Source organism: Physcomitrium patens, chromosome 2 (assembly GCF_059467195.1).
Source record: "Physcomitrium patens ecotype Gransden chromosome 2, ASM5946719v1, whole genome shotgun sequence".
Classification (NCBI taxonomy): Eukaryota; Viridiplantae; Streptophyta; class Bryopsida; order Funariales; family Funariaceae; genus Physcomitrium; species Physcomitrium patens.
In genome coordinates this window covers 7,590,286-7,601,420 of record NC_143411.1, presented here as the reverse complement: position 1 = coordinate 7,601,420, position 11,135 = coordinate 7,590,286, and the positions used below count along the sequence as shown (strand labels likewise).

Here is an 11,135-nt window from a genome sequence, read left to right as displayed (position 1 = left end):
TTGCAAGCTGGCATGTTCTGCAGATTTTGTCATTAGTTGGTATGTAAGGGATACTTGAGGCGAGTTTATTGGCTGTGAGTTGGTGAAGTCGCTCGAAATTAATATGTCCTAGCCGCCTGTGCCAGAGGCAAGCTAGTTCTACCGTCGAGGAGGCAATGTTAGCCTAAATATTTGTACTTTGTACTATTAGTTGATATAATCCGTTGTGTGGATTGTGTTTCTCTTCGGCCCCGACCTTCTGTAATTTCTTGCTAAAGAGCACACATTTCTCATCATCAAAACATGCTATGCAGCCACGATCAGCGATGGACCCTACTGATAATAATTTTTTCTTGAGGCCTGGGACATACAAAACATTGTGCACACTCTTTATTGTCCCAGAAGGCAATGTGAAGTTTACAGAACCGCAGCCTGTGGTTGAATGATTATGCCTTCCAGCTGTTCTAACGCTTCCTTTAAAATCAGCTAGTCTGTCGAAGTGTTCGCAAGTTCCACTTGCATGCTTGGTAGCTCCTAAATCAAGATACTAGTCTGAGTCATTTTCTTGAATTTCGAGATCTGAAGTAGCTACCTCAAAGATATCTTGGTCGGCAAAGTTGATGTTGTCAGCTAAGATTTCCTCAGACTCTGGTAGATGCCATGATGCTTCTTCTGTAACCACATTCGCAGATCCGAATTTGTTATGTTGTTGGAGCTGCATACTTCGATCTGCTTCGAGCTTGCGTATATCTGTGAGCCATTTGGGACACATTCCCTTCCATTGTCCTTGTTTTCCGTAATAATTGCAATCTCTCTAAGTCTGAAAGTTGGTGTTGTAGCTGGAAGCTCTTCCTAGAAGACTAGTTGGGTTGTGCATGGAATTTGATCTGTTGTTTCGAAAATAAAGAGCTCCGTTGGAGCCGTTGTGTCTGTTATCTTTTACCTTTGCTTTCACTGCACGTCTACTTTCTTCAAGCATGAGGTTAGTTTGTCATTCATTCAGAGGTGGATACTTGCGTGCGCTAGTGTAATGTTGAAGGAAGTGATCGCAACTGTTAGGTACATTCTTGATTACAATCTGAACTAAATCAAAATATGCGATGGTGACTCCTATTGCTGAAAGTTGAGCTCCTAACCTTGTTGAAGTATTGTTCGAATCATGTCTCCTCGCTCATAGTAATGAGGGAGAGCTTGTTCTTCAGATGGTACTTCCGACTGTCTGAATTGACTTCGTAGGTTTTCCTCAAAAAATCCCACAATTCCTTCGGATGATAGATGCTAGTCAGGTTAGCCACAAGTTCTGGTCGAATGGAGTAGATAAGGATATTGAGTACAATCTCATTGTTCTTGTTCGTGTCTGACTCTTAAGTTCCCTTGCCGTTTTTGACTGGGTCCAGGATGCTCCACAGCCGCTCTTTCTTCACCGCACGGATTAAGTAGTACTTCCAGACGTTAAAGTTGGAGGATCCTGTCAATCTGACTTCCTCCGGGACAGGACTGTTCTTTGGCATGATGCTGGATTGCAAACGTTAGTGTAAATAGCCGTATCGGAGAGGAGTACTAGCACATGAGGTAAGGAAGAGAGGGTGAAGTGGGATTCAAAGTTTGAAGAGATGAGAGGGTTGAGGAGTGAGAGAAAGACGCTCACTCTAATACCACAGAAGTGGATATACAGAGAGACCTCGATACAGGATGACTTTACAGTCTGGCAGGTGGTTACTAATCACGGTTAATCTAGTGGACAGTGGACAGTTACCTGGAGGTGAAAGTGTTCACACACCCACTCCGGAGGATGATTCACAAGGAAGCCGAAACCTCATTCCGTTACGAAGGCGGTGCTCTTCTCGAGCACTGATGAAGAAATCTTTGGTAGTTTTGGATCTGAACAAACTGGGTGTAGGAATAGCTGGTTGAGTCCTGTCGCGTCGTTGTCCTTTACACCTGCTGGTGAAGAGCAGATTTTGAGATGTGAATTACTTGTTCCTTGCATCCCACGTTGTTCATCGAGAGTCCTGTTGATTTCCCTTACGCAAATCTTCGCTGTATTTGTACACTAGTTGCAGCAAAATTACACATTTAGCAGTGTTTTACATCTCCATCACTCTTTATGTTGTGCCCCGCTCATGGAGAAGATAACCAATTCTTGACACAGGTGTGCTCAACTTCAATCGATATCTGAGCTGTGACTCACTCCATCACCTTTACAATACTGATTCGTCGTATCCCTTCGCGTAAACCAATTCCCACACTGACTTAATGAGTTGCATTGGGGTAACATTATGAGAGTTTAGAAAGGGAGATCAAAATCAAGAAGAATAAGCCCAAACACACTACTCTGTCCGCAAGCAAATATCTTCTATATCACGCGATGAATGGACTTCATCACTGTCAAGGGTATTTTCCTTCCACGTAAATTCTTGTGGAACGTAACAAGTGAACTGTTTAGATCTGTTATTGTGGAATTTGAGATAAAGGCAGGGGAGATATAAGATGATTTTTTAACAATAATTCGCTTTCCTGCACAAATTCCTGTTAGAACTTGATGAGGAATTGATGTGACAACTAACTTGTCTGACGCTGTCTCTTAATCGTCCCAACTAATGTGCGATTAATTCATCTTTATTTGTTACATTTTACCTGAACACTGAGAGACAGACTTCAAGCATCAGCAGCTTCGAGCTGTATATTAACGCTCCAATCTCCAAAGGACTTCTCCAGTTCCATGAATAACAGTCAGAAAAAATTGCACGCAAATGAAAAACGAAAAATTTGCACTGATGAATTCACTCACAATAATTTGGGTAATTAGCAGCCTATGATCAAATATATTACAGAACAGTCTGACTACCATATCAACAATCTCCAGGAGCAGAAGCAGGAATTATTGCAGACGCAGCTTGAGTCAACTCAATGCTTCTGACATGTCCTCAATATCTAACCTGCTTGTGGGCGCTGGTGAGCCATGGCTTGTAGCCGGAGAGTCACTGAGCAAGCTCCAATTAGGTAGTTCAACCATGGATTTTACTCCACGTACAGTCGGGGGAGTCTGAAGAGAGGAGAATTTTTTATCAGGAAGAGGCGAGACTTTAACTAAATTATTGTTTATCCCAAGTGGTTTGGGTCGTTGAGTAATAACCTCGGGACTGTCTAAAACTATACAGGGTTTGTCCTCGGACAAGTCGACAACAGGAGTTCGAACGACCGACAGAGATTGCCATTGCACGGCGATGTTCTCCTTATTGCCAGCAATCAGCTCAGCCTCTCTGAGATCATGCTCAGTTTCATTAATCTTCTTGTCCAAGCTAGTTCCATGAACTTGCACCCTCGAAAGCAGTGCCTGCGAAGCACATATGATCAGGCAGTGTCATATCAGTTCTCTGTAGTACAAGGGGGTACACGAATCTGAATCATACAGAGAAATAGAATGTAAACATACAGATAGAGGAGACTTGCATGCTGCTTACCTTATCATCAAGAGTTCTATAAAGCCGTTCTAACTTGCTCCTCAAAAATTGCACCTTAAGCAAATTGTCATTCGCATTACTACGGGGTTGTAAACCCTTGGGAGCACTTCTTGACAAAATACTTCGCCTGTTCCAACCCAAAGAGCACCTCACTTACCAATTAGTCCTCAAATCCTTGCATGAGGATGAAGGAAGAAGCTAGCTGCTGACATCCAAGATGGATCCGAGAATGCTTTGAAGACAAACCCTTTAATGATACGATGCTCACTCAAAGAAAAAGAGGTTAACGTACCCAACGGCCTGTGAAGTTTCCTGAACATATTTTTCAGACTTCGAGGCTGCTTTAAAATGCTGCTCCACATATGAAGAATTCCTGTTGAAGAAGCAGTTTGTGATTAAAAGTGTTGCTGATGTCGTGCCCCAAAGACATCAGATGACTCAAAATCTGACGCAGAGAAGGTGACTGAATAGCTCACCTAGGTTCCCAGGAAGCTTTCAGGTCTTCATCCTCGTCATACCCAGGTGGAGGCAATGGTTCTGCTTTAGTAAACAGAAGATCATGGTGGCTTACCCCAGCAATGCCCAACTCCGCTAGAAAGTGAATGTGCTCCCCCAGCTCTTCATCTCTATAACACACAAAAGAAATGTCGTGAACATAAAAAGACTGCTCTAAGAGGACTATTAAAATTCTAACTTTTTTCGCAATTTGATATAGGTCCAGATCACCTCAAAATCGTCCATTTGAGTGTTAAAAAGATGGTACACCTACTCTGAGAAAATGAGGAAGACGTCAAGAGTAAGTAGAAAAATTTATAGATTACAATCAAAACAGCTGGCTTACATCTTATACTGCCTGAAATGCTCCTTGTGGAGCTGCTGTTGAGTTAAAGACACCCTAAAGCCTGCTTCAGGTACTTTAAACATTTCTCCTAGTTCCTGTACAAAGTAACCCCCTACGGAACATGAGAATCGCAACTTAATTCGCAAACATTGCTGACCACTTTCTCTGCAGACTCATTACGAAAACGAAGATTTTGGAATTGGTAAAAGCACAAACCCCTTGCGAGAAATATCGCATTTGATTCTTTTTTTCCGTAGCTACTTTCATAAGGTGACCCTTGAAAACCTGTAACGGACGGGAGAACGAGTTTAGAGAATATTATTATTTGAATCGAATTAGAAAGTAAATCCATGAAAGAAACAAAGAAACAAAGATAAATACTGATTCAAACCCAGAGGAACAGCCTCATGCAAAGAGGATTCAACATCCTTAAGCATAGAATGGCTAGAAATAGTGAACTGTTGTGACGAATTCAGTAACCAAGAGTTTCTTACTTGCTTGCGGTATATCTTTTCTTCAATAGTTCCACATGTCATGAGCCGATAAACAACAACATTCTTCTTCTGACCAATACGGTAAGCTCGATCAACACTCTGGTTGTCAGTACTGTTTGCAAAGCAGTGCTAGTCTGTTAGCTGATTGATCGAAATGCTAAATAGTAGACCACCAAACCGAATGGTGACATTTCGAAATAAGACGAAAAAGGAATCCACATACAAACCAAGTATGAAAGTCTCAGACAAAAATGAAAGTAGTAACCTTGGGTTCCAGGCAGGGTCAACAATCACCACCCTGTTGGCTCCAGTTAGTGTAAGTCCTAAGCCTCCGACTTGAGATGTCAACAAGAAGAGCGGTATGTCGTTATCAGATTGGAATTCCTGTAAGAAGTCAATACCACATGCATAAATCGTATGAAACTGACCCAGACAGCAACCCGTGGGCGCACTATAAGTTCACATCTTGCCTCAATCTCAGCTCCATGAACTCCTGAAGCCTGTGAATTTTATCCTAAAATGCATTACATCATAATTGTAGAAGGGGGACAAATTTATACAGCGTGTCTTTCTACCCTGAACTAAAGGTCTGCTTGATGAAATCGAGCGTCCAAAGACAGCAAGAATTACTTCCAAGATGGGGTAAATCTACGAACTTGCACACATTGTTCTCGATCAGCTGCCTTGATGGTGCCGTCAATACGTCTGAAAATCCATCCTCTATCAAGAATTTCATCCTACAAAATGGAATCACCTCCAAATATCGTCAGATGATACGATTTTGGCAGTAGTGATTGTGGTCGGAGGGTGCATTACCAAATCTCAAGATCATATTCACTGAACAACTGAATAAGTAGAAGCGCACCACGGAGAAAACGCCGAAACTAGAGAGATGACCGAGCAACGGATATGCAAGAGATAGATACCATAAATCAGTAGTTCAAATATGTACCTGAATAATGTCCAGCATCTTCCGAGTTTGGGCAAATATGAGAGTGCGATGGCCTTCGGTAACTAGGTTTTCCTGCACGTTAACGACCCCAGATTAGCAGACTTCGGTCAGAATTTTTCTGGAGTCACAACAGATACCGGAATATGAAAACTGAGATAGAAGAGCGTAGAGATTTGAGAAATATTACTAGTAAGGCCATGAGGAAATCGATCTTGCAAGAAGCACCGTGCACGCGATCATCCTCAACCATGCCAGCTAATGAACGAGTCATGGCTTCAGCAGCTTGAATATCTTCACCGTCCAAGTAGCCTTCCATGCCTTCGGCGATGTCAATTGCAGCCCTTTTTGTGAGCAATGATGGATGATCGCAAATCTTCTTCATCACCTGGATGAGAGAAATGTATCACTGAGTTTTCTTAGAAATAAACTCACTGGGTCTTACATATGAGCGATAACATTCTGTCTCTCTAATGGCAGGTACTATGTAACACGCCCATTACGTCAATAATCCAGCGTGCAACAAATGCTAGCAATGTTACTGTGAGAGCATCGAGCAAACTTAAACATAAAATCTAGTACTAAAGAGCTGATGCCACGTACTGTAAGGGCGGAGAGAACTCTTGTCCCCGTACTCAGTGTTTCTTCAGCTGCATTACTGTTCAAGAAAGCCCGATATAATCTCTCCTGCAGGAGCACTCAAACCAAATGACCAGGACCATGAGATATAGCACAAGTTCATACGCGAAGGGTGATGACAAGCGCTGAATAAGAATAAGCACGTTCATGCACGAACAACATAAAACGACTTGACTTGGGAATGGTTACAATGAAATTAACCTGGCATTTAGACAGGGGCAGCCAGACGATGAGGTCATTCTTCTTAGATAATTTTCTTTCCTCTAGATTGTTCGATTCCGGGAAGACTTCACTTTTCAGACGGCGAAGGAAGTAGGGAGCGAACTTTTGTCTTAACTCCTGAAGGTGCGGAAAGTTTCAATCAGACGCATTAGCAATGTAAGGGGAGAAGAAAACTTGGGTGTAGTGAAACAGAACACCGCTTCTGAAAGTAACGAGATATTAGATTAGTGGATGAGCAGTCGCATTTCGTGGTGGAGAACTAATCCAAACTATGGCGACCTCAAAATTGCATGACGGGAATAATTAACCTCTGCAACTTGTATTCCAATTCGTTTTTGTCGATCAGACGCATTCTTGTCGGTCCCAGCCAGGATTTGGCGCTCGTACTTCTCCCTAAACCTGAAATCCAAACTACCAGTTACATGAGGAAGGAATTTCGCATATGTAGCGCAAGTCTCCTTGCTATTCTAATGCTCTCATCCTCATCAACATAAAAATCTTGTTGAAAGTTCTGGAAACGAAACACATACTCTTTCCGATCTCCGAGAAGGTTGGGGCAGCAGAAATCGAAAAGTGCCCACATTTCCTACACCAAAATCAAGAACAGTAATTGAAGAAGTCAAAAGTCACTCTGGGCTGCAACACGGAAATGTAACATCTTCCAATTATCTCTAAGGACAAGAAGGGAGCAGTAGAAAACCACTAGGACGCGGGCAGAAGGAAGACCTTACCTGAAGATGATTCTGGATCGGAGTGCCACTTATAACAATGCGATGGGCAGCAGGAATGGCTCTCAAGCTTTTGGCACGCTGAGTGTTCGGATTTTTCACAAGATGACCCTGATATATCGAACATTCAGCAGAATCAGTAGGTCACTGCTATGGAGTCGACAAGAGTAGACTAGTTACTTTATAATTCAATAAGAATGCCATAGACGAACAAAGAAAGGCGCCTGCGACCTGAACAATTATTTCGGTTAAGAGTGTTTTTGATTCTCTTACGCACGTTACCGAGGTCTTCACTGGATCTAGAGGTACTACATAGTTAAATATCTTGAACAATTTTAAGCGTCATAAGTTTACTTGAGCTTCATGCTCATTCTCTTCTAACTGAAATTTCACTCCAGGTTTAGATACTCCTCAGGGAAAGACCTGAATGTCAACCCTGATGAGAGCAAATTCTCCCGGAAGGATGGGGCATATTCCTTCCTAATTACCAATTATATAAGGTAAATGAAAGAATATGTTTGATGAGCGGGAAAAACCTCGTCTAGAATTATGTAGTCCCAAGTAATGATGTCATCACTTGCGTCTCCGAATCCATCTCTTCCATTGTAATCTCCTCTAAGAGCCTTGAAGTTGCAGCGGACCATGTCGTAGGTTGTGAGCAATACTCCTCCCATTTGTAAGACGTGTGATAGAGCAGATTCGCGTACTTTAACGGACGTACCCGAATAACTGCATGATTGTGACTTTCGTACATGAGAGATGGAAGATTTAGAAGGGCACTGGTAACATGCAGGAGCGTATCGTAAACGTTTACCCGCTAACAATCGCCAACAACCAACAAGATGATAAACTCATGTAACTAGAGTAAGCTAAACTCACTCTTGCGTTTTGCGAGAGAGCCCAACCACCTTGAGCTCTTTCACCCAATGTGCAATAAGCGTCTTCGGAGCGACAATAAGAGCACATTTGATGTTTTGGGTACAGAAAAGTCCAGCAAGGAATGAAGCGACCTGTAAAAATGAAGATCAGATCGGAAGTTTTACGATAGATTCTGTGGTATACAAGAGTTCTAATTCAAGGCTGCAGAAAATTAGTAATCCACTAGGTCAAACACTCGAAGCTGAGACAAGTAACATCATAGCCTTTGCAAAGTGGGGTAACACGCGGGAAGGAGATACTGTAAAGGATATGATATACATATCACCACCAAGGTCACTGGGGACTCATGAATACGTTGAGAATGATTAAATATAAAAGCTACCTGCAGGGTTTTACCAAGTCCCATGTCATCACCGAGGATACCGCCCATCCCTTTAGTGTGCAGACTCCAGAACCATTCTAGTCCTTTGCGTTGATGTGGGTATAGCATGTTTGCAATTTTCGCCCTGAGAGTGAATCGATGCTTTCCTTTAATCAACACCATATCCTTTTCTTCATTATCTGCTCTATCACCCTCGTTGCTAGTATGAGTAGCTGGCGGAGACTGTAGCCCAGATGTTACTGCTGCAGACAAGCTCTCGGTGAGATGATAAATTTTTGGATAAATTTGGGTTCAAAACTAATTAAATTATATGATCAACACCTTCCTAAAATGATCACCACGAGGCTTTTTTGTGTACAATCAGGTTGGTTACCAATTATGATCAGGTTTGTTACATCACACTACCTGTTGCCCTTCTCTCAATCTTTGGAGGTGATACGAATGCCGCGTCGTCGTCATCGTTATGATAATCATCATAGTTAGAGGAGCGGTGAAACTGAGTGGTCCAGGATGGAAAGGTCTTTGACAGCACACCCGGTTGATTAATTTTCGACTTGGTTTTCGATACAAAAGGAGAGTCCACATCACCGTCATCAGCTGAGGTATAATCTACAGAAGGAGAGGAAGCTGCGGGGTCTAGGCTAGCAAAGCTCTCGTCTTCGGAGTCAGTCTCCAAGTCAACAATCGTTGACTTGCTGGCCATTTGTTTCCTTATATTCAAAATGAGGTCCTTCGGCTTTCTTTCGAACTGCTTCTCCACCAATCTTGATCTATCGACGCTATGACCTCCACTCTCGTCTTTTAAACTTATCTGATCAAGGACAGAGCTCAGGTCTTCCACTGCTGTAGCTCCAGAAGAAGAGTTCTTTCGATTCAATCTCTGATCAGACGATCCTCGCCCATCACTAACATAGTTGGAGTAACTTGAACCTGAAGAACCCAAAGAAGTAATCCTTAAGCTGCACTACCATAACTCGCAGTCCAATTCAAGCAAGAGATTCATCTTTAATGCATCAAATCATGCCTCAGATTCAGAAGTCCTGTGAGTGAGCGGCACATTCGTTTCAGCTGGAAGGCAACATATTTCTACTCGATTTCAAAGAATGACTGAAATTTCTGACGTTCACCACCATACGTACCTGCAGGAGAGGTACTGCTGTCTGATTCGTCAACATCATCCCCACTCAATTCGCTCGCATCGGACGATTCTGGAAGAATCATGGATGCAGCCTTCCTAGCCTCGGCATAAAAATGCTTGCCATTCTCATTTAGAACTTCGTCTGCATGACTATCCCCAGTTAGAAATAACGGTTCCCTTTCTATCATCTTCATTCACCTGCCTACAATGACAAATGAATACATTCATGGAGTTCATGATCGCGGTTGAAATCTCACCAAATTCCTATTGTTCCTATGACTGACCATCCAAAAATCTTTGAGACGTTCTTCTTCAGGTATTGCACACATGAGACCATGCCATTCTTAATAAATTAACTAATGTATATCTAGATAATTAAGAAAATGATGAAATCAAAATTTCGAATACGCACATCTACCCTGCGAGTAACATCTAAGGTTTCGGAATTCTTAGGAAAATACCATTAAGATTCATACCACGAAAATTGATTGTAGTGATGCTTTATTCAAAGAGTGTAACTTCCATCACAATGAATGCGACGCACTTAAACACACTCCAAAACAAAGTATTATAGGTCTCCACGCACAACCGCTTTTGAGGGTGAGGATATACCAACCTGGGCGTCGAGAGGGTGTATTAATGCTGCGGAGAAGCTGAGCTTGGCGACGAGCTGCAATAGCTTGAAGAAGTTCAGCTTTTGAATGCCGAACAGCGGACTTCGCTTCTCTCCGAGGCCGAGCATCCGCTCTTCCATTATCTCCCATTACCCTCTCCCTTCTTGTTATGGCTGCTAAATCCTACAGACTGATCCCACACTCAGAGCCGATCCTCAGACTCATACAATCCTCTCCTCGCCCACGCAATCCTCATCAAGACATGGCAAGTATCTGCAATCGGAGCAGGGTTAAGGAGCCGCGAGCATCAAACCATCAATCTGCCAAATTCCAACAACGACCCATCACACCCTAAATGCAAGGGATTGCAACTCGTCTCGCCCCGTCTAAGACTGGTAATATCACTGAGGTTTGAAATTTGAATGACGTGACGAGCCGTCAAGGAGACGGGGGAACAGTTTGAATGGAACCCCAGCGCGGAGGGCCGTTGGTGAAGACCCACGTGGCGGAGCTTACGTGGACGCTACCTGTCTGGGTTCTGTCTGTTCGAATTCGTTTCTCAGCAGTCAGATAGGAGGTTCTCATATTCTCTGCCGTGTTCCGCTAAGTCTCGGAACATATGCAAAAGAGACTAGTACGACATTATCAACAACAAGAAGTAAAATTTGAGAGTTGTTGTAATGGCATCGGACATAGTGTCTGTGTGGTTAAAATTTGAATTTAGTGCAGGGTGTAAATAAAGTCGGTTTGAATGAAATCGTGTTTCATCACACCAGTAAATACAAAAAGTATGACTAAAAACATTT

At 42.7% G+C, this 11,135-nt stretch overlaps 1 protein-coding gene and 1 long non-coding RNA gene across 3 annotated transcripts; both read right to left on the bottom strand.

The window, feature by feature from the left end:
* Positions 1–347: 347 nt before the first annotated feature.
* On the bottom strand, positions 348–1,380 carry LOC149989715 (uncharacterized). The gene is made up of 2 exons (XR_016498845.1): positions 1,116–1,380; positions 348–948 (listed from the first exon to the last, which is right to left on the bottom strand). It is a non-coding gene; the product is annotated as an uncharacterized LOC149989715 (long non-coding RNA).
* A 1,381-nt stretch (positions 1,381–2,761) lies between these two features.
* Positions 2,762–10,691, bottom strand: LOC112276112 (SNF2 domain-containing protein ENL1). Of its 2 annotated transcripts, none has more exons than XM_024507157.3 (22): positions 10,332–10,691; positions 9,717–9,857; positions 8,983–9,507; positions 8,578–8,816; positions 8,196–8,326; positions 7,853–8,045; positions 7,320–7,427; positions 7,119–7,174; positions 6,897–6,987; positions 6,568–6,705; positions 6,331–6,414; positions 5,918–6,115; positions 5,731–5,802; positions 5,435–5,515; positions 5,044–5,162; positions 4,779–4,890; positions 4,501–4,569; positions 4,285–4,379; positions 3,920–4,069; positions 3,736–3,816; positions 3,444–3,570; positions 2,762–3,316 (listed from the first exon to the last, which is right to left on the bottom strand). In XM_024507157.3, exons 1-22 carry the CDS (start codon positions 10,477–10,479, stop codon positions 2,882–2,884), a joined length of 3,393 nt encoding a protein of 1,130 aa, XP_024362925.1. In that variant the 5' UTR covers positions 10,480–10,691; the 3' UTR covers positions 2,762–2,881. The 2 variants fall into 2 exon arrangements, with proteins under 2 accessions (XP_024362925.1, XP_024362916.1); XM_024507148.3 differs by having other exon boundaries at positions 8,578–8,819; positions 10,332–10,660.
* Positions 10,692–11,135: the final 444 nt, after the last annotated feature.